At 35.8% G+C, this 22,301-nt stretch overlaps 1 protein-coding gene across 1 annotated transcript in view; it reads right to left on the bottom strand.

The window, feature by feature from the left end:
* Nucleotides 1–22,301, bottom strand: part of VEGFC (vascular endothelial growth factor C) — a 100,261-nt gene that overhangs the window by 8,331 nt on the left and 69,629 nt on the right. Inside the window, exons 2-4 of the mRNA XM_084758982.1 lie at nt 21,610–21,811; nt 19,418–19,608; nt 8,486–8,637 (exon numbers count right to left, since the gene is read on the bottom strand). Coding sequence (XP_084615108.1) covers nt 8,486–8,637; nt 19,418–19,608; nt 21,610–21,811 — 545 coding nt within the window. The remainder of the gene's footprint in view (nt 1–8,485; nt 8,638–19,417; nt 19,609–21,609; nt 21,812–22,301) is intronic.

Genomic DNA, 22,301 nt, shown 5'->3' with positions numbered 1-22,301 from the left:
AATATGCTCTCAACTAGACTTTTTTTTATAAGCTGTCTTGGTTATGGTATTTTACCACAACAATAGAAAAGTAACTAATAGAGTAATTTTATTTTATCATTTCATCACGAATATATTGTTCATGATAGTATTTATCAATTTTCCGAACCAATGTCATTACATCTGTACATATATTCTATCCAAACTATAATATTTTACCATAAAATATCTTTATTATTCTTCTACCTGTGATTGTAATATCCTTCTCTATATTAGCTATAGATGGGTACATTCTGTTATGATGACAGTAGAAAACATTTATTTTTCACTTTGGCCGTATATAAGTTATTCTATATTTGCTTTAAACCGTACTTTTCTAGCTACTTGTTACAGCTTCTATTTGGAACATGAAATCAGTTAAACAGATTCCCAGGCATATGGATCAGGAGTTCAAAGGTCATCTTCATGTGCTATATAATGTTTGAGGCTAGCCCACGCTATATGAGAAAATGTCTCAAAAAAAAAAAAATAGAGCCAAAGCCTAACATTTCCTAATACAATGGGATTACATTGTATTAATACATATAATAACACAGCCTATCAGAGTGAATGTGGTAAAGATGGGTTTCCACAATTTTCTTTCAATTACACACACACACACACACACACACACACACACACACACACACACACACACACAAATATTCTCATACAAAACCTCAAACACAGGATCCCTTTTCCACCTGGATTATGTATATATTTGGATGCAGTTATCTTTTTTGCAGTCTAAAAAATTGTCAAAACAAAGACCTAAGCTATTTAAAAGGCAGAGTGACAGGAGTCATTTCAGTTTCTCGGTCCTGTCTAGTGGAGAGTGAAGACCCTTCCCCTCCAGGGGCACATGGTAAGCTTTGTGCTCGGGTTAAATTGTTAAGATATGTCCACGCAGATTTATCTCTACCTAAAATAAGTAAGAAAATGAAAAAAATTTTGCCTTAACATAGTCAGAAAAAATTTTGCTTTCATATGGTACAACAAACTCAAAATATATATTTTAACTATATGAACATTTTTATGTAGAAAGTATTATAGTATGTATTTTTATAGTAGTAAAAAAAAGTGCATGCAATCCAGTTGTACCACCTAGTTTTCTCTTTTGTGTTTATGCTGAACAAAAATATATTTTGGCACACACCTTTCAACTGAACCTGCAACAGTCTTGACAACACAAACTTTATAATATTTACTAATGGTTTACTTAAAGAGAACTAAATTTTTTTGAGTCTAATAGTCTTAAAACACAATTTAACTTTCAAAATTATATGAGAAGTTTCACACAAGTAAGAAAATATTGCTCACTGTAAATAGATTTTGATGTTGAAATCTGAAATTATGCTAGATAATACTGAATTAAATAAAGCAATACTTAGATAAATACATTTTTATAACTCCTAAATGATGATCTTTCCTTCAAATGTAAGAAGCAAATTCTTAGGATTTATATAATACCATCCTAAAAATGAGGTGGAAAGAAAAAATTTAAATGTTGGTTAGAGGTTAAGGTGTTTTTAGGTCTAGATAGATGATTAAGTTGATAAAGATAAAGATGAGATTTGATAGATATTGATTTACATTCAGAATTTTAGATGCACCAAGATAGGGAAGATGTTTTCTTCAAGGCTGCCAAATACAAACAGGCAAACACTATGAATGTAAAAATTTATGTAATTCTTGTTCATTCATGGTTCTTCTTGCTGTAGGTAGTTTACTGAATTTTTGTGTAATAATATAAATGTATATGTAAAAATATTTAATAAAAATAAAAGAAACATGTTATTATATTATAACGAAAGGAGGTGTTGACAGATTATGTAGAAGGATTACCTTCCCTTTATGACTTAATCTTCAAGGTATTTTGATGCTGTTGAAATTGATATTCGAAAGTAATGATTAATGAACATATGTAGAGATTTTTACAAGTAAGACATTTCATGTGCTACATTGGCAAAGCATATTACTAGAAACATATGTCTTCTGTAAGCTATAGAATAATTTTTAGTATAGTTCTATGTTGGGAACTTTCATAAGTTCTCCTCCAAAAAGAACATTAATTTTTATGAAAGATGAAAGTTACTTTTATAAGAATTAGTGTGTTATTTGAAAATTTCACTTTAAAGATTTGCTAGCTATAGATTCTGCTGTTTGAAATCAGGAGTCATGAGTTCAAGGATCTGTGCATTTCTCAATAGGAGTATCCTATTGAGTAAACTTTATTAGTCCTTTTGCTTCTCTGAAAGAGAAGATATACACATTCTGGGTTGAGTTAATTCTAAATGTTGGGAAATAAGCTAGCTTTTATACTTTGAATGCTATGGCATGCTATCTTATGCATTCCATATTTGTTACTCATTTCCTCTACATTTTGGCCCTGGAATTTTATATTCGTAGAGATTCCCTGACTCCCAAAATCCACACTAGACGAACTAAAATATACTACCACTATTATTTGGCATTTTATACAAATGAGCTGAGGTGTTATGGTTCTTTCAAAGAAGTATAATCTTTGAAAAATATTTACTTTATAAATTAATCCCAATTTTTGTAGTTTCTAAAGCATAACTGACAACATTTTATATTCTTTAGCTACAAAATGATGTTTTGACACGTGCAATATCCTAACCCTAACACTACATATGCCAAGAAAGTAAATAAAGGGAATCCCAGCTACATTAATAATTTTGATGAATATCAAGACAGAAATTTGATTTCTTTTTAAATTTAAATTTATTTATCTACCTTTCATCCTGACTGTGGACCCCTCTCTCATCTCCTCCCAGTCGCACCCCGTTCTCTCTTGCCTTCATCCCCCTTCTTTAGTCCTCAGAAAGAGGGAGCCCTCCCCTGAGACTCGATTTCTTAAATGTCAGCTGGTGGTATCGGAACTTCAACTACCTAAAACTATACGATGGAAGAATATAGATCCTGAAACTTTTTGAAAGGTTGTTGTCTGAATAGCAACTGGAAGGACAGCTGTATTTTGGTGATGTAAAGGCTGACCTCATTATTCGTGTTACTGGAATACACTTTTATGTTTACATAGATATTTTTCAATTCTAGATTTCCTACAGTGCTTAACAATGAATAAAAAAATAAGAAAACCTTTCACTCTGGGGGCACAGCAGAGTGGTAGAGTGTTTGTTACTATATGTGAGACTATGGATTAAATTACTACACACACATACACACACACACACACACACACACACACATTACATATATGCAAAGTGCCTTTGTATTCAATGTAATTAAGTAACTTCCTTTATCCAATACAGTAAGACATGATTCACCCTTAAGATTCTTAAGTAGTAAGCATTGAATCCCTACTTTGATCTAGCCAATGGACAGGACATTCTCCACAGTTATGTGGAGAGAGGGGACTGATTCTGACATGAACTCTGGTGCCTCATATTTGACCACCTCTCCTTGGTGGGAAGGCCTGGTGGCACTCAAATAAAGAGTAGGCAGGCTACCAAGATGAGACTTGATAGCCTGTGACCTTAAAATGGGGGAGGAGATCCCCCTAGGTCATGGACCTAGGGGAGGGGAGTAGGATGGGAGTGGGAGGGAGGGAGGAATGGGAGGATACAAGTGATGGGATAACAATTGAGTTGTAATCTGAATAAATTAATTAAAAAAAGAAAAAACACTAAAAAAAGATTCTTAAGTTTACATATACATATATGTATAAAAAAGAAAAAATACAAGGAAAAAAGAAGTATAGCACCAAAAAATTATGTTTAAAGTATAAAGGTCTATATTTAATATACATATATCTAAAGTATGTGCATTTGCTTATATGCTTTAAATTGAATTGATTCACATAAGTTTACAGGCTTGTCTGTTTGTGATATGGCTCTCCTGTCTTCTATGAGTCTTCTGACAGGATAGAGCCACAGTTTGATCACTGGTCAAAAAAAAAAAAAAAAAAAGAAGGAAGATAGAGTCTAAGGGATGGAAACTCTATGCATTTAATAAATTTGACACATAATATATGAAAGAATAAAAAGGTATGTGTATTAGTTTAAGAAGTGAAATGACAAGATCAAATCTTTCCTTTTTATAAAGCTCTGAACAATGGTTTGGAAGCACAATATGTCACAAGAGGTCACCCTCCACTGGATATGAAGCAGCCATTCAGGGCTGTGTGCTCACTGACTGATTCAAGTAGGGTGCTTGAGCTTTGAACTGGATGGCTAAGCGAGGTGTGACATGGGTGAATAAAGTGGGCAGGGAGGCATTTATTTAGAGTGGTTTTTGAGCGTTTACAGAAGTTTTAATAGGATAAAAAAATAAAAATTACTACACAGTTACACAGTTTTATTTCCACATTTAATTCAGATTAACGGAATTAAGCCAGAGAATGAATAAAGTTAAATAATCAGAAAATCAGTAAGAATATGCTTCAACAAAGCCTATGGTCACAACCATACTTCTGTAGCAGAAAACCAAAACCCCAAACCAGTGACAACAGCCACAAAAATTAAAGGGCAACAGAAGGTTGTAACGACCTCATAATAACTCACTGACATCATCAGTACAAGAGAAGGAGAAATGAATTAGTGTTACATAGAATTTCAAGGGACATGAAACCCTTTTGTATGATGCTATCATGGTGGATACATGATTTTATTCATTGGACAAATGCAATAGAATATACTGCAGGGGGACCTATGATATAGCCTATGGGATTTTTGCTAATTATGATTCTAGCTCATTGATGAAACAAATATACCCCCACCTTCTTTGTATCTTTTCTTCCACAAGGACTGACATAATATGTCAACCAGGTTGAAATAATAATTATCTTCAATTTTATGAGCACAAAACATGCAAAAATGTTTAGTTTATGCTGAAATTTGTCTCACTATTTTTCTGTACAACAAACTTTCTATTCTACCTCAACACCTTAATAAACAAAACCAAAACCAAACCAACACTCTTGAGGCTGGTGTTCACTGCTTTAAAAGCATAGCATGTTTTAAAATCTATCACTCTAATTTTTCTGTCCTCTGGGGAACACATAGGCAGAGTGCCAATGAAGCAGATGAGCTGGTAGACTACTCCCAGCTATTTACACCGTGTTGTTCCTTTTCCTTCCTGACCAAAATGTCGCAGAGATGCTGGGATGCCAAAGGCAACTGTTAGCAAACCAGACCATCCAGCTACCACATAATATCTTGATAAAAAATAATGTTTACACAATGCTTCTCTTGACTGACTTTCACTGGTAAATTCATTCATGCTAACAGGTTCCTAAGTATATATGCATGTGCAAATAGTCTATATGTGTATATATAAACACATATACATATGAGAGAGAGAGAGAGAGAGAGAGAGAGAGAGAGAGAGAATATTAAGAAAATGATGAACAGGCAGGATTTTAAACTTTCAAAGAGAATATTTTTTAGAAGATCCTAAAATGCCTGTTTTTGGATGTTGATGAAAAATTCTTTGTCATCAGATGGTTTAAGACTATGTCTTGATTTAGTGGGAGCATCCTTTCTCTATTATTCATAAATGTTAGCAAATTATTTTTATGCTCATCTGTTTATTTGTATCTTAAGGAAAGAAACACATACAATCTTCAAATTTAAAGGGAAAATTTGAGGAATTAAAGCTGGAAAAAGAAAATGCCATGACTTTTAAGCTTTTAAGCAACTGGACTGAGGATGTATTACAGATTAAAGGTCTAAAGACACTGAGTCCTCAAGTCTTAGGTAAAAAATTGCCTAGGATATGTGTTAGCTGTCCTCCTTGACAAAGATAAGAGTCCTCACAATAAAGAAGCTCTCTCCTTAAATCCCAGTAAATGTAAATAATTACTATTAAGTACATTTTATTTAGTACTATAGTGTCAACACTATACAACAATCTCAGTAAACAAATAAAAGATGAATTATCACCTCAGATAGATTTTTAAAAAATTTTTCATCCACTGCTTTTATCGTGCTTTTCAACTTGATACTATTTCAAAGACTGACATAATTGCATAATCAGTTCCAAATAATATGTATCAGCCATTTTATGGTGCATTAAGTACAGTTAAAGATGCTTTGGCTATACTGAGACTTCTTAGTCTACGCTCATACTTTTATAAAAGCATGAAGATTTCCTAAGCTAGCATTCACTACTTCAAATTCATAGCCTTAGTAATCTCACTATCTAATACCTTATTGATTTTATGTATTAAAATCTATTCAAATAACCCCAGTCATTGTCAGAAGACATTTATTCCTTACATCTTCATAGACATTGTCAGCGTTAACCAACTAATCAACCAATAAATGAAATACTATTAGCTTTAAGATACTTGTGTCTCCATATAATTTTCTCTCTGTGTGTTTCTTTTCCTTTACCTTTCCTTGATTATGTCCTTTCTTCTCTATTTTGTAGTACCTTGATTTGCCTGTAGTATACTGTCATAGGAAAACCATGAAACTGTAATCAGCTATTATCATAGCAGAATATAATAGCTATGCAATAAACACACCAAATGTGCATGTAATAACACAATTACAGCTCTAAAGCATAATATTGAGAACAAAAAGCCATGCTGTCATCATCAAACAGGAGCAGTGTTGACTGTGGTATTTTCATGAGACAAATGCAGGGGAAAGCTCTTAATCTGAGGTCTAAGAAAGGGCTATGGCACCAGAAAGGCAGAAAAGAAAGAGAACTTACTTCAAGATAAATTCATAGTAGAAACAAGATACTGAGCAGGAAATGGGTTTGTGCCCAGGGAATCAGACTTTGTAAAACACAGATGTAGTGAATAATGACAAGTAAGATGAAAAAAAAAAAAAAAAAGAATGTGGAGAAATCTGTCCTCAACTCTTTAAGCAACTGATAGGCACTATTATTGCTTGGATGAATCAAAAGATGTCTTCTAAAACTTACAATGAAGAGCAAGGATGGGGGACGGAGTTGATGAAGCTAAGAAACTGGCTTGACACTGATGTGCTAAGTCAGATGAACACACAGAATAAAGTAGATGAATAGAAGCGATGAGAATTAAGTGAAAATTGGAACAGATATCTTGCCCTTCTCCCAAATAAGCGATCGCGCTTGTGTGGCATAAAAGAAGAAATAACTTGTAGGTTATTGATTGATAACTAGATTACAATGTCTGAAAGAGAATCTGAGGACTTCATGCTACATGAATACACAGAGGAATACAAAGAAGTGGACTAATCTTTGGATTTACGATGCAGTTAATATAGCTGATATGGAAATGTGAGATAAGTCTAGAAAAATCACTAGAATCCAAGTATGTGATCAGATCCTCAAATGAAATTTGAACCACGAACACAGACATGCTCCCCCAGAGTGTTCAGAGTGGATGCTTTGTCCTAGGAAACAGGATCTAGAAAATGAACAGCACCCCAAGGGCTGCATGCATGAGATGACACATGGGACTTGGTCTTCAGATAAGGTTGCTGTTTTTCATTCTTACATTACATGATTTTCTTCACAGATATCTGTGAGATCTTTCTATTTTTGTGTGAAGGAGGGCAGATCTGTGTTAGTATTCAAGCTTTCATAGAGTTCTCCATAAAATGTCCTGAAGAGGGCCACTTATCTGCCAAATTAAGTTGTCCAGCACTAGGAGACACCATGGGAAGGTTACTATTAATAGTACATTGTGGGAAGACAGCTATGTAGTATATTTACTGCCGAGGCTCCGAAGGTAAAAGGCTGTCTTAATTTCCTGTCCTATGTATTGTCCATGTACTTATGCTATCTTAATAAGTGCTGGAATTGTGTTTGATTAGCCTATTACATACACTAGAAACACAAAACAAAACACTGAGATGCATCTTTGTCTCAGAGTTCAAAGTTCCTAAGACCCAAGTGACAATGAAAATTATTCCAGTACAAGTTATTCACAGTGACTGAACTGGTGCTCTCTCCTTCCCTTTAACCAAATGCTACTCTTTGCTAAACTAAAAGTTAAGAAAGGAAAACAACCTGAATGTAGATGACAGAATGAATGTTAATTTAAGCAATATGAAGAGAACATTCAAATAATTAAGATTTCAGTAGTCAAACTTTGCTGAAATAAGGACTAAGAAGCTACATTTCAACTATATCTTAATATATCACCATAATGTGTATGGTTAATTTTGTTTGTTTTAGACTTAAATCATTAAGATTTAAAATTTTTTAAGCTTTAAAATCATTTGTAAGTGAATCTCAAGATGTTAAATCAATGGGACTGCTTCATTATTTGTATGAACAGTGGTAGTCCTTTTACAGTGTGAACCACCCTGCCTATACAATGGGTAGCTCCGTATACTGTTACTTTTATTGTATAACATTTTATGTTTTGTGTCTTATGAGAAATATAACAGTCTATACAAGCTTCTTTTAATAAACTTGTGTTTATTTGAAGATAATTTAATATTAGGAGAAGATGTAGGAAAAAATAGACTTAATTCATACTCACTGTGGTAATGTTGCTGGCAGAGACCGTCGAATAATGGAATGGACTTGTCTGTAAACGTCCAGTTTAGACATGCATCGGCAGGAAGTGTGATTGGCAAAACTGATCGTGACTGGTTTGGGGCCTTGAGAGAGAGGCACTGTAATTTCAAACAACTACAAAGGGACAAAAAGAAGAAGAAAAAATATATTATATAGATGCTACAGAGGACTTTTGTGGTAAATGTTGAAGTGCAAAGAGTGTATAAGGTTAGCTTCTATGGCTTGATACCATGTATCAGAGGCAGAGCATTAAAGCTTTTCAAAGGATAACACAGTAAAACGTTGGTTGCTCGCAGACAGTATCTTCCATCACAATAGTAAATAGCTCAGATGCTTACATCACATCACTAGTTATGAATCATACTAAAAGTATGAGTACCAACTAATGACATGAAGCAAGGAAATGACAGGCCAGTGTGCCCAAAGAAAAGTAATTATTTCAGAGTTCCATATTACTCAGTATCAAGGTCTTTAAGCCCAGGGATATAAAATGTGACATAAGTTATCTGTAGTAAATATCTTCCTGACTTATGAGCAAAGCTACTGGCCTCACAGCCTAGAAATGCCTAGCTAAGTCCTATTTTATGTAAACTGAATCCACAGACATAAATTATACTTATGAAATTAATTTTCACTCCAAATAAAATTTCTCCTTGAAAGTTTTACACATCTCAGATCCCAAGAATTTACAACATTTGAAATAAAAATGAGCATTGCATTTTTTTTTAACAAACAAAGCTGTGTTACTGCAACCTTGACAGACCTTATAAAAATGAGCTAAAAATAAAGTAGAACATTTTACATGCTGTGTTGAATTAGAGTCTGAATATAGAGCTAAGCTAAGGTGTTTATTATACTCCTAGTTTATGAAGAACTTCAGTTCTCAAAGGGGGAGAAATGTGAAGTTTTAACCTGAATACATAGACTAAATGGTTTTCAATTCCTAGGGTTTGTAAGCCAACTTATTACTAGAAAAAAATGCTAAAAAAAATGAAACCTTACCCATTAGATGCTTGCTTGTAATATCTGTTTATAGTAAAGAAATGACAGTTGAACCCTATATTATTCTGTATCGCCATGGCAATCTGAGAAGTGCTCCAATGAGTAAAATACCGCAGTGCTGTGAAACTGCCCCCTGGTTGTAGTTGCATGCCATTGGTTGACAACTGCTGACAATGGCAAGAGGCTAAAATCATTTGAAAACTTTGGCCATACAATACAAAGATGCTTTTTAGTGAGTTAAAAAAAAAAGAATACTATTATTTATGACAACATGATTGGACCTGAAGATCGTGTTAAGTGAAATAAGCCAGGCACAGAAATACAGATACTATGTGTTCTCATATACATGTGAAAAATAAAGTAACTTTTATCGTCGAAACTAAGAGTAGAAATGTTGGCTTCCAGATACTTGGGAGGAGTGGGGGGACATGCTGCTGTTAGGATGTTACAATTAGCTCTAGGGTGCTATTTCACAGTGAAGGGACTACTTACTGTGATTGTGTATTGCATATCTCAAAAAGCCAGAAGTGGTTTCAATATTTTTTTCCTAAATAAGTCATAAATATTTGTGGAGATAGGTATTTAACCTGATTACACAGTGTGAGCGTACTTAAGCAATACACAGTACACTGTTAATGTGAAATTTAATGTTTTAAAAGTATCTAGGAAAATAAACATACACATATAAAAAAGGACCATCTAACTTATACAATGCACACTTTATTTGAAGGGCACTTCCACCTACATTAGGGAATTCAACTACTTTTTAGCAAAAGATAATGTATTCATAAAAGATAGATAAAGACTATGCCCAGAGAGGACATTTTTCTTATCTCCATTATTTAAAAACTGTATAGGTTTGGAAAAGTAGTTAAGCCTTTCCAAGGTATATATTTTTCTTTAATAATAAGTTAACTAAAGATAATGCCTGATGTGCTACTTCATGGGATTTTTATGAAAATTATATAGCACAGTGTACATGGATATGATTATGTATATTGTTTGCTATAGAAATATTAATATTTGCATAGTATCTGCATAAATTCTGAAGACTATATGTGGTTTTTCTTTTCAAAATATTATCTATTTTTCATGGGTAATATATGCTCTCAGCATGGCTAGAATTATGATTGTGAACAAATCTTCTGTGAGCATGCATTTCCTTATGTTGTGGGCATAAGAATTCTCATTTGATGAAATGATATAAAGACAGACATCCCTTATCTATAGATAGCTGTTTCATAAAAGAATTTTGTAGGTATGCATAAGCTACAATTATTTTAAATTTCTAGAGCATGTACTAAACCTACAATAACAGCAACCAATATAGAAGATACATAAAGTTGCATAAAAAGAAGAATATTAATATGTTTATAAATTATTTCTTTAATTTTCTTGTATTGAGGACATAGCTTTGGCTTTTGCACATGATCAAACACTGAGCTGTGCTTCAGTTCTTAATTTTTATATGATTTCATATTTATATGTGTATATTATATGTACATATTTAATGTATCTTACATCCTAAAATGGTGCAAAAGATAATGTATGTAGGTCAGTAAATAAAAGTCTACTATTATTATATAACGAACAGTTAAATGCTTGTGTCTAGAGCTGTAAGAGGGCAAGCCGTGTAAGAGTCGTCAGTATCAGAGTTGTGCATAAAATCATGGATATCAATGTGCTATTCGATGAGATCATTGAGAATGAGAAGAGAGCTCGTGTAATAATAGAAATCTGAGAGACAGGAACATTAATTGTGGAGGCAAATAACCCTGTAAATATCGGGTGAAGAGGCAGACTACTAACGGAGAAGGCCAGGAGGGAATGAGCAACAGAAATGAGCCAAGGAAAGAGAGAACTTGAAAAGGGTAAAGTGTTGGGCAAATGCCTCCTGGAAACCAAATATGTTAGAAACTAGGTGGTGACTAGGAACACAGCGCACAGTGCTGTGGGATGTGGCTGGGCAGAAGTTTACTGTAAGAGAAGATCCACAAAAAGACTAGGGACAGGAAGAGGGACCAGTATGACTGGAAAAGAAGTCAGAGGGGCTATTGTGGTTACAGAAGATTTCCTATTGCAAGAGCTGGCATTGTCTTACATGACAACAGCGATGGACATGGCACTGTTGGAGATAACAGCCATGGAGAAGGGCTGAAGTGCCCTGCCCTCGAGGCTTAGCACGACCATCTTTACCCACAGTGTTAGAGCCGCTCCAGGCTACATCTGCCCTGTTACCCAAAAGGAGAAAGGGCCTAGAAGGCCACAGCAAGCAGCCTCAGTGATCATGGAAGCATTTCCACAACCCGGTTGGTAATATTCAATCTCAGCGTCTCACTCTCACGCAATTAGGGCCTGTGTTTAGTAGCAAGACCTTGAAGAATGTTCTGGTCAGACGAGGACAGTGAAATCATGCATTAATAAAGCATATTTATAGACTAATTAACATGGCTGTAAGCTTCCAAAACCAGGAAGAGATGTGTGGAGGAATAAACAAGTGAGGGGCTGATGTAACAGGTGAAGAGGCTTGAAAACACAACCTTGTTCAGAGTTGCTTTCGCTGTATATTGAAGGGCTTTTTTTTTATAAGTGCTACTATTGCAGTGGTGCTTCAGAGAAACAAAAAATATTTTTTCTAGAGTTAACCGAACTCAAGGAAAACAAAATCACAATCAACACCGTCACCTTTCACTGTGGCTAAGTAGGCAGTGGGGAGGCTGATAGGAGTTAGTGTGTCCTACAGGGACAAGTAGGCTGAACGCAAAAACTTTTCTTCTAAAGCACATCCTTCAACTTCAAGCTCTGACTTAAGTTCTTCTTCATTCTGTGTTTGAATGTGCAAGTGGGGAAAGGTTAGGGATCCAGAGAAATATACCTAATATTCTTTTTATCCGTCTACCAACTTCAAAAGGCTAACTGTACCTATGCCAGCTCTTGCCGTATATTTAAGGGGCTCCCCTCGTTCTTGATTTCCTTCCGTATTGCCTCGTCTGTGGATGTGGACGAAAGCGTGTCTTATTTCCCAAACTCCGGTACATTTTCAAGTTTGCAGGCTCATTTGTGGTTTTCAATAGCTCTGCTAAACTCTATCAGCTAAACTTAATAAGATGATAAGTGCTTACGAAATACAAACTTGTAAAACACCAAGTAGGTAACCAATAACTAGAAATGCATTTTAGAAATGCATGCGCCACTTTCAGATTAAATTTATCTACTCTCCAAACAGTCGGTGGCTTAGGTCATTTCCAAGTGTGAAACAATAACCATGGGCTTGGTCTTAAGAAATAACAAGTCCTGAAATCAGCATTTAATTAACTTTTGCTTAGACACAAGTATCTCAATTCTAAGTCTCCATTCCATTTTCTACAAAATAATGGTGATAATGGTGATGAGTAGGGATGAGTTTTGAGTCTGCCTTCTCCACCATCATCCTTTTTGATTACAACAGCAGCACCCAAGATAAATGTAAATCTTTGTTAAATAATTTCATACACACACACACACACACACACACACACACACACACACACACACACACACTAAATTTCTGCTTGAACTACTTTCCTTCTTCAGATCTTCAATAATGATTTCTTGACTACCTATAAAAGGTGCTAAAGTCCTTGCTGGAATTCCACGATGATAGTCATCAATAATGACGCTTGCTCATAGGCAGCGTGAGGTTAACAATAATTATCAGTGAGGATGAGTGGAACACACATGTGTACATGCACTGATATGCACAGAGATGTGCATGGCCTTGTGCACACATAACAGACAATAGTGATAGGTACCATAGGATTTTTAAGGTACCAGAGAGTTTCTAATAAATGTTCTTAGTAAACAAGTAGCAGCAGTGAAATACTCATGTGAAATCTTCTCTGGCCAGTTCATGGAATATGAACATCATGTATAACTATAATCTTCTGTCAGTAGAGACATGATCTATATAAACATACTCATAGTGAAAAGAGTAAGTGGACTCTATTATGCTGTAATACCATACTCACTCTGCTCTCAGACTAATTTGCATTTTAATGCTACATAATAGCATTTTTTATTCACTTAAATTCAAATTGCTTAAATTCAGAATTGCTGTGCAGAATTAAATAATGGTCTATATCTAGCATGTCTGTTCAGCAGGTAACTAATTACAGTGTGATATTTACTAAAACAGATTTATTGTTCTAAAGAAAGTACTTCCGGAACAACACAATATTAATTTATAATTCATTTAAAATTTAAGTGTTAAAATATGACTTATGAACACTGATGTTATATATATATATATTTGCATGTTTTGTTTTGGCTTTGGGACAGATTTTTAAAAGGCATGCATGTAAAGAAGGCATTTTTTAAAGCCTGAGAATTGAACAATATCTGATTTTATATTCTGTGGACATGTGCTAAATAAGGGGAAAAAGGAAATATTTCTGATCTTAGGTTTCCTGGCCTTATCTCCTGGCATTCTTTAATAAGAGTATGTAATGTTTAATTTTCACCAACAAGAATGGACTTCTAATAGAGCACAGCTTGGAACAATAGTGTTGACCCAGCATGGAAATTGCTGCAGATTAATAGTTTCCATCTTTCCGCATCTCACGGGCTAGTCAAAAGAGGATGCAGAACTCCATCATTGGGAACATCCTGGGCTAAAGTTTATCACCAAATTTAATAGGGGTATTTTTGGATATAAATATGATCCCAAATAGAGACATTTAAAACATCCTCATATCTAAACTATAGTTCTTTTTTTTTTCTAATTACCCCAACTTTGAGCATACTCAGAATAAAAGGTTGTGACTTGGAGGTTGCAATAATAGTAAAACCAGACTTAAAACTGTAAAACATTTAAACTAATAATTCCTACAAATGAGAACAGCAGAAGTTCAAAGCTCACGTCAGTGGTTAAACTTAGTGTTCTGGCCTGCACACACTGCTGTTCAAAGGATGTGGAACTCAGATCGGATCAGCAATGAGGTGCAGAAAGAAGAGTTTTGATATCCAGCTCTGAACTAATTTTGACATACCGGGATGCATGGAATTCATACAGTGTCACCGATCTCTTAAACCCTCACATTGGGAGTCTTCAGAGTCCTCGATAAAATTATTAGCATCATCAATATTTTTACTTGATTAAAAGCAGTGTTTTTTTCCCACAGATTCCTTCATTATTTTCTTCAGGATAATATTATTACTGCATAACTTTCTGCTAATTCTTCCTGGTTGAGATATCTTTGTCCAAATCAAGATGAAACTTGTTTTCTAACAACTGTAGTTGCCAAATACTAATATGTTAAAGATACAGCACAAATCACACTCTATTTATAAAGCGCATGAATACGTATGAGTGGAATAAATTAATCTTGCACACCACTGCAGCATTCTGGGAGAAATATTTCTAACTACGGTACAAAAGAACAGCACCTATTTGTACTGTAAAGTTCCATTTTATACTGTGGACTAATATATATATATATATATCTTTAAAACAGCATGATACATTCTACTTAAATATAAAATATAAAGGAATGATTTTGACAACACATATGTGTATATTATTTCTATTAAAAATGAGACATAAATTGCTGTTTCTTTTTGAGATGTAAATACTGAATGTTAAATAACACTCAAAATTAGTTCACAAAGGCTAGGCTGGCAGCTCTGGCCTAGTACTAATGATTTTACAAAAAGAGCTCAGTTTCTTGAGAGCAAACCTCAGGCCTCCCAATGAGACCTGTGGTCCTACCCATTTTCTTCATTAATTCCCATCTTCAGGATGACATTTAGGGTTAATAGGAACATTCCAAGAACTTCTTACTCCACACATGTGGCTTCAAAGCACATGCCTTTCCTCTGCCTTTACTTTCATCACCAAGTAGCGTACTTTCTGCAAGATTCGCATTAGCTTTTGGTTTTATCTCCTAGATATACAATGTCACATAAGAAACTACACTTAGGACGTAGTTATGCAAGAGGTTAAGATAGCATCCAATGTATATGCTTCTAGACATTCAAAGGGGCAGCCTTGGATGCAGTTGTTATTGATTACTTTGGTTTGGAATGCTCAGCCCATGTGGTTCTACTTTGGAACTAGAAGCAGGCTCCCCCATGCATTCTGATAACCTGTCTTTCACAGAGACCCATTTAAAAACAAACTGCGAAGTTTCCATTTAAAAAAAAATCAACATTTGTAGCACAACATTTGAGTCTCTGATATTCTTTAAGTTTGGATGGTTCGGGCTGGTGACTTTGGTTGCTAAAATATGTGTCTGAAACAGTAACAAAACTAAAGCTTGTTTTTTCCCCCCCCCCCTTTTATCTTAAAGACATTTAGTAGTGAGAAACATTATTATTATTTCTTTTTACTAGATAGATCTTCACACATTCCTACATTTTACGTTGGTACTTTCTTTTTATAAACTGAAGAGAAAGTATTAAGTAGAAGATTTGAAAGGCTGTATTAGTGAAAACAGAAACAATCACAGAACATTTCTTTACTGCCTTTGGGAGCTTCTGACTTTAGTCACTGGGGATGTAAAACTCCTTGAATGCATTTCCATAAACCTGAGGAGTTCTCATTCATAACACCCACATTACTTTTAATAGCTTGTTGAGTGTTAATTTTATTTTTACACATTTAATTTTAAGTGTGTGTGTGTGTGTGTGTGCGTGCGCACACGCGTGCGTGCGTGCGTGTGTGTCGACGTATATAAACAGAGTGCTGGTGGTTGTGCAGACTAGATCAATGGGAGCCCCTGAAGTTGGAGTTACACCCCGTTGTGAACTGCCAGATTTTGGTGCTGGGACTTGAACTATGGTCCTGTATATGATCAGCACTCTTCCCTGCATTATTTCTCCCACCCCAATACTAATCATCTTGACCACGTACTAAATTCTATTTGACCAAGATGTACACATCACTATTTACTGTAAAACACTATGGAGCAGCACTCATATAACTGAATTTAAGTTAAATTTATTCTTTTAGTCTAAAGAGAAACATCCAAGAGGATCCTTTCAGTAGGAGGAGAGCATAATTGTACAAAGTGAAAGGAAGTAGGGACCTCAGTAGGGGCTGAGTCAAATGCTGGCTTTACCTTGCCATTTGCCTTTCTCTTCTGATAAGTTAATTTGCTATTAATAAGCACATTATACTTCATTTCAAACAACAATTATTATCATGATGCTTTCTCCCAAATCAAAGACAAAAGTCCCAGGCACTTCACTAGGATTTTATGCCCAACGTCGTTCTTGTGTCTGCTCTGTTTAGCGCTTTCAAACTCATGAAATAAGCATACTCAAAACTTGACCTCTGGTCTTGAATTCATTTCCTTTCACTCACATATTCATTCGACTCAGTGCCAAGTATTTATCGACGTGCCAAACACTGCGCTAAGGATTCTCTAGTTTGATAAACAATTTTCTTTTTCATGGAATTTGAAGCCCAAAGAATAAAATAAAGTAAAAATCAAAACCTGACAGATGGTGAAATGATGGTAAATTACAGGTAACAACAACAGCAACAAGAAAAGCTACGGAACAATACATCACGATGTCATGGAAATGTGAAAATGGCTTTTATGAGTAACCGCGAGTATGACCAGCCCATCACTGGATAAATGGAGACTTGGGGAGTACACTTTAACCACTGGCAGGTGAATAGCTACTTAGTCCAAGAGTTAAAGGAATTCGAGTAGCAGTGGAAAGCAGCTTTTAAGGGTAAAACCAGTACCAGATGGGAGCTGAAAGTGAGAGATTATGGACTGGGAAATAGTTTCTCAAAGAAGGGAACAATGGAAAGTATTCAGCTTGGTGTCTTTGTACAAATCAAAGGACACGCTTTCGTGGGTAGTCCAATCGGAAAACACAAATTTATTAGTACACTGGATAAATGCTGGCCCAGGCTCAAGAACACAATGCTACTGAAAAGGATTTATGTCACTACTAAATGTTACAAGTATGTTGGAAGGAGCTAAGTATGGATATTGGGGCACCAGCTGTCAAAGACTCATTTGTCATGGTCCTGGTGAGAGATAAATGTGGGCTACATCAGAGTACAGAACGTTATCTGAGTTCCAGAGACATTTGGAAATTATGTTTATTTAGTGGTATTATTTATTGGACTTTGAGTTAAAAGAATAGTTGGCTTGACCAAACTGATGACAGTGTAGCTTAATAAAGGAGAGAAAAGCGGGAGAGAACGAGATTCACTTAGTTGCTTCTCAGGCAGGAGTAGGCATACTGGCTGACTTCCTAGGAGAAAGCTGAGTTAGGATTTTAAGCAGGGATTGTGGAAATCAGGAAAAGATTTGGGGTGAACCACTATGAAAACCAAATGCAGTAGTTGGGAAGTCATGAGTGTACAGGTCGATAAGAGGAGTCTTCAGGCAAATATGAGCGGTCACCTCAACCTCCCTGAAGCCCTGTTCTCCACGGTCAGTACATCAAGATCCCTTTGCTTCTTTTCCCAGTTACTGTGATACTATTCTTTCTGCTTTCCAGAGTCAGCATCCCCTCTTCCACATCTGTCCCCTGGTCCCAGGCTTACATCAGTATCCTATTGTAAACAATGCATGTCTAATATTGTCATTGTCCAGCTTAAAGGATGCTCATTGCTTTTAGAATTAGGTTACGGTACAATCAAGGCCTGATGGATTTAGCAATAACTCAGCAGCTCCTAATATACTATCTCTGTCCAGATTTCTTGGCTCTCTCTTCAATTCTTAGGGATCACCTATTCCCCTCTGCTCTAGTACCTTCACGTACACCTTCAAATTAGGCTTCAAGATTAAATTTTACCCAGATAGACCATGCTAATCAAAAGAATTGTCTTAATTTTCACAGTCATTGGCATTATATTAAAGTAAGACATTGCTTAGCTGGTATGATATTGTTGATCAGCTAATGTGTGCTGTCAAACTGTCCACCTGATACAATTTTACATTGTGTAAATTAAGTCACAGTTTAAATTGTTTCTTTTTTCGTTACACCACAAAACATTATTATTTAGGTTTATAGTTTGAGTACATATTTTTTGCTACATTTCTATAACCAGAGAGTTTAAACATTTAAAAGGGTTTTATTGCTAAAAGAAAATGTTATATTCTCTCTCTCTCTCTCTCTCTCTCTCTCTCTCTCTCTCTCTCTCTCTCTCTCTCTCTCTTTCTGTCTCCCGCCCCCCCTCCCCCGTGTGTGTGTATGTGCTTGGGTATGTGTGTGTGTGTGTGTGTGTGTGTGTGTGTGTGTGTTTCATGTGTGTGAAACTGCAAGTGCATGTACTTAGGAAAGCTGGAGGTTAGCTCCTGACATCATATCTTGTTACTCTCACTGAGACCTAGGTCTTCCTTCTGGGTTAGGCTGGCTAGCCACCGAACCTATCTCTGACTGCTTAGCACAGGAATTATAAACCCTTATCACTGTGCAGCCATCGGTACTGGAGAATGGACTCAGAATGTTGTGCTGGCAAATTAAGCACTTTAACAACTGTGTTATCTCTCCAGATCCTAATGATGATTCTTCTTGAAGTTCGCCCTCAATGAATGAGTGTATACACAGTGCATGTAGACATATATTCTACATGCAGTCTGTGCTATAGGTGATATATAGTCTGTACATACACATGTAATTATATTATGCCATGCATATTTATTGTTTTCTTCACTAGGCTTTGACCCTACCAGATGAGCAGAGCTTATAATGCATTGATTTATTTCTTTGTGAAACCGTAGCATCAGAAATCATGAGATCAAAAAGCATATTTACTTCACTCTCCAAATAAAACGTAAGACCCTCTGGCTTGCAGTAAGTCACCTTACAGGGCCTGATGTACAAGCGCCTCCTCCCCTGATCACTCAAAGGGCTCTAAAGCAAGACTGAGACGTAGAATACCTACCGTTTTGCTGAGGTAACCTGTGCTGGTGTTCATGCATTGCAGCCCCTCGCTGTTGCAGCAACCCCCACATCTGTAGACGGACACACATGGAGGTTTAAAGAAGGTGTTTGTGGCTGCTCCAAACTCCTTCCCCACATCTATACACACCTCACGTGGCATGCATTGAGTCTTTCTCCACTCATTATCAATACCTGTCGAGTCATAGGGAAGTCCATAAGTTACACAGAAGCCACCAAGGGAGACAGAGCCTACAGCATTTGCCACTTACTCGTATCTGACTTCGTATCTTAAGATTTTGTGTAAAACAAGTAAGGAAAAAAATAGACTGGATCCAGAATTTCTCTGTGAGTGAGAACTTAATATAATATTTAGTAGAATAGCTGAGGAAACTTCCTTTTAAGATTATTTTTTACAGGGAGGTAACAAAAAAAATTAGAATTAAATTAGGGATTTCAAAAATTACACCAGTAACCTAACACAAATGTTTGGCTTTCCTTGCTTAAAAGAGGGAAATTTAATATATGGATGTTTATAGGAAATGCAAAAACAAAGCCACGCTCTTTGCCTGGCAAGTACACTTTTTGTGGTTTTGAAGCAAATGTAAACAGCATGCTTCAGCTTTTCTTTTTAAACCGACATAATTCAAAACTCATTTTCAGGCAAACTATTCAGTAATGTTAAATAATGACATGACAGTAGCTATGTCCAAGGGAAGGCTATTTTCCACCTATTATAACTGCTAGCCTTAGCTGACTGTAGGAAAATTAAATTTCCCACCTCTTCATGGTTTCTCTTGGACATCTGCTTCCAATAGGCTGTAGGCTTACCTGTGACTCTATTGACTTTGTACTATATTAAAGATGATGCGGTTTCTATTTTCCAGTTTATATATCCTGTATTTCCTCTAAAATAACATTTTTTTTTGGGTTTTAAAGGACTATACATTATGGGTGATTGCATCATGAATCCGTGTGTGTGTGCTGTAGGGAGGAGTTCGTGTGGAGGCTGGGGGGTTCTCCGGGTCCTCTACCACTCTATGCCTTTATTGTTTTGAGGTAGCATTTCTCAGTGAACCAGAACTCTCTTAGTAGGCTAGGCTGTCTGACCAGTTAGCTTGCTGGACTTCCCTTTCACTGTTCTCTGCAATGCTTGGGTTACAGGCACCCATAGCTATGAGCACCTTTATATGGGTGCTGGAGAGTCAAACTCACATCTTCATCGTTGCATAGTGAATTCTTTTACCTAAGGAGTCATCTCCCTGGCCGCATTATCAGACTTTGAAATGCAGTAATATTTAAAACTAAAGAGAGCCTTTTATGAAATGGTCAACCAACCAGTATTATGCCACTTTACACATCATACTTTTTGTGAAATGTTATGGTAAACATTAATCTGCTTCATAAAAGGCAAGTCTGAGCCAGTCTCTCTGAGGAAACAAGACAGCAGGTAGCTCTTGAAAAGTGCACCCAAGCACACATAAGCGTCTGTCTGTCTGTCTGTCTGTGTATAAGAATAGTGTCCAGAGTGTTACACATCTTATGCATAATATATACATATTCTTGCACGTAAGTGAAATTAAGTTATGTCTAAATTTAAATTAAAAAGAAAACTTCTTAAAATCCTCATTTTCTTTAGATATAACCGTTTAAACCAGTGATTTTCAACCTATGAGTGGGTTGCAACCCCTTTGGGTTAAAAATGACTGTTTCCCAGGGGTTGCCTAAGACTGTTAGAAAATGTAGATATTTGTGTTGTGATTCATAACCATATCAAATTAGTTATGAAGTAGCAATGAAAATAATTTTATGACTAGGGGTGACCACAACAAAAGGAACAGCATTAAAGGGTCACAGCATTAGCAAGGTGAGAAACACTGGATTAAATTAACCTAAGTAACTAAGGTAAATTAACCAAAGGTGGAAATTTTATTTAAGTATTTTCAAATGTTTGCAATCTCAGTTAATAAAGGTGTGTTGATGTGCATGTGCCTTCCAGCTGTGGACTTCAAGAAACCACCTAACTACTCTAAAAGAGTTCTCGAATTATTTTATTCAAAGCAATTTTGTTGACATCTATTTTCTTAACCTCTCTGGACTTAGAGTTTATCAAGCTGGAAGCAAAGGTCCTTCCACACTGTCCTCATCGCTGCTGAGGGCTTGAAGCTCTTCAGGCGCATTGTTGCACGTACTTACTTTTCAGTATCTCTGTGTTATAATGTGCAGCAGCAAATTTTACGGTGTCCCCTGTCCTTGTGCTGAGGTTAGGCTGCTGCCAGCCACCTTTCCTCAGCTGACACTTGTACATTTTCCAGTAGTCTGGGTACAGGACAGACATAAGCTCATCTACGCTGGACACTGACCGCAACTGCTCCTCCAGGTCTTTGCCCGCGAAAGCCTGTCAAAGGAAAGTTGAAGATCAGTACTTTACCGGACTAAGAGTTTAGGAAGACAAATTCAAAAGCCTTCTGGTTTAATCTAACAGACACTGTATCTGCTAATAAGAGGATTATCAACAAATCATGACTTGCTTAAATGGTCACGGTAAAATTAAATTCATATTAGTATGTAATATCTCTAGACCAGCACAGCTAAACTATATTTGCTTTTAGGGTCCAAAATTGTGAGAGGTGAGTTTTAAAATACCTTGTTGTTGTAACAGCTTTTTCACACTGACAAATTCATTGACTTAAAAACTCATTTACATATATTTTTCATATACAGTATATAAGTAAAATGATACAAATTTCCTCTAACATTTTGTACCAACATCAATACAATATAAGTAAAGTCTTTTAAATATATACATATTAATTTTAATTAAAATATAATTGCCTAATAGATTGTAAAAGTTGGACTAAAGGCTGAATATGTAGTGTAGTGTTGGG

The sequence above is a fragment of the Acomys minous genome, assembly GCF_964271855.1.
Source record: "Acomys minous genome assembly, chromosome: 15".
In the NCBI taxonomy this organism is placed as follows: domain Eukaryota; kingdom Metazoa; phylum Chordata; class Mammalia; order Rodentia; family Muridae; genus Acomys; species Acomys minous.
Note: the sequence above shows the minus strand (reverse complement) of the source record. Positions and strands in the feature narration are given on the sequence as shown.